General features: G+C 54.3%; 1 protein-coding gene across 1 annotated transcript in view; it reads right to left on the reverse strand.

Annotated features, from left to right (window-relative positions):
- LOC130587614 (microtubule-actin cross-linking factor 1, isoforms 6/7-like) overlaps positions 1-864 on the reverse strand; it is a gene marked incomplete at both ends in the record, with an annotated part of 16,349 nt that extends 15,485 nt beyond the window's left edge. Inside the window, one exon of the mRNA XM_057388590.1 lies at positions 658-864. Coding sequence (XP_057244573.1) covers positions 658-864 — 207 coding nt within the window. The remainder of the gene's footprint in view (positions 1-657) is intronic.
- Positions 865-1,552: the final 688 nt, after the last annotated feature.

The raw sequence follows: 1,552 nt of genomic DNA on the forward strand, positions 1-1,552 counted from the left end.
TTGGGTAATCCTGGATAGATTTGCTAATTCCTGAATCCTATAAAACTTATCTCTTATTAGGGAATCCTAGATAGAAATGCTAATTCCTGAATCCTATAAAAGTTGCATCTTATTGGGGAATCCCAGATAGAAATGCAAATTCCCGAATCCTATTAAACTTGTCTCTTATTGGGGAATCCTGAATAGATTTGCTAATTCCTGAATCCTATAAAACTTGTCTCTTATTGGGCAATCCTAGATAGAAATGCTAATTCCTGAATCCTATAAAACTTGTATCTTATTGGGGAATCCTGGATAGATTTGCTGATTCCTGAATCCTATAAAACTTGTACCCGTGCTATACACGGGTGTGCATTCTGCCATCAATTTGGGATCCCAAATCCCGAGATAAAACCCTTTTAATCCCCTAAACCGTGTCTGTGTCATTATTAAAATCTGCCCTTTCCAGGCAACAATCCCACTAGACCAGGATTCTCCAACCTGGCCTTGGACACCACCAGGGATGGGACAAACACATTTTCTCTGCGAAACCACCCTCAAAGGGAAGAATTTGATCCCAAAATCCCGTCTGACCCCGCGCTGTGGCAGTGACACCGTTCCCCCTTTTCCTGTGACCCCAAACCCATTTAGGGCAGTGTCCAGTCTGTGTCCTGGCACCTGTTTGCTGCGTTTTCGGGCCTCTTCCAGCGCGGCCCCGCGCTCGGCCGCTCGCTGCAGGACCTTGCCCAGCCGTTCTCGCGCCGCCAGCACCAGGTTCTGGATGACCGCCCCGTCCTGCTTGCGGCTGAAATCCTTCAGGCGAGTGGCCAAAGCTTCCAGACTGACCAGCTGCTCGCCGTGGGTGTTGGCGTCCTTCAGTAGGGCCTGGGGACAGGGGGTAGTGGGGTGAGGAGTGACCGGACACAGCCAGGACACGACAGGATGCTGACCACCAGGTACGGACAGTGACCGAGCCAGGACAGGACACTGACCGTGCCAGGACAGGACACTGACCACCAGGTAGGGACAGTGACCGAGCCAGGACAGGACACTGACCACCAGGCACAGACCGAGCCAGGACAGGACACTGACCACCAGGAACAGCCCGAGCCAGGACAGGACACTGACCACCAGGTACGGACAGTGACCGAGCCAGGACAGGACACTGACCGTGCCAGGACAGGACACTGACCACCAGGTACGGACAGTGACCATGCCAGGACAGGACACTGACCGTGCCAGGACAGGACACTGACCACCAGGTATGGACAGTGACAGAGTCAGGACAGGACACTGACCACCAGGTAGGGACAGTGACCGTGCCAGGACAGGACACTGACCATGCCAGGACAGGACAGGACACTGACCACCAGGTAGGGACAGTGACCAAGCCAGGACAGGACACTGACCACCAGGAACAGGACCAAACCAGGACAGGACACTGACCACCAGGTACGGACAGTGACAGAGCCAGGACAGGACACTGACCACCAGGTATGGACAGTGACCGTGCCAGGACAGGACACTGACCACCGGGCACGGACCGTGCCGGGACAGGACACTGACCACCAGG

Source organism: Malurus melanocephalus, unplaced genomic scaffold, assembly GCF_030028575.1.
Source record: "Malurus melanocephalus ecotype Western Australia unplaced genomic scaffold, MMel_1.1 scaffold_2144, whole genome shotgun sequence".
NCBI classification, from domain to species: domain Eukaryota; kingdom Metazoa; phylum Chordata; class Aves; order Passeriformes; family Maluridae; genus Malurus; species Malurus melanocephalus.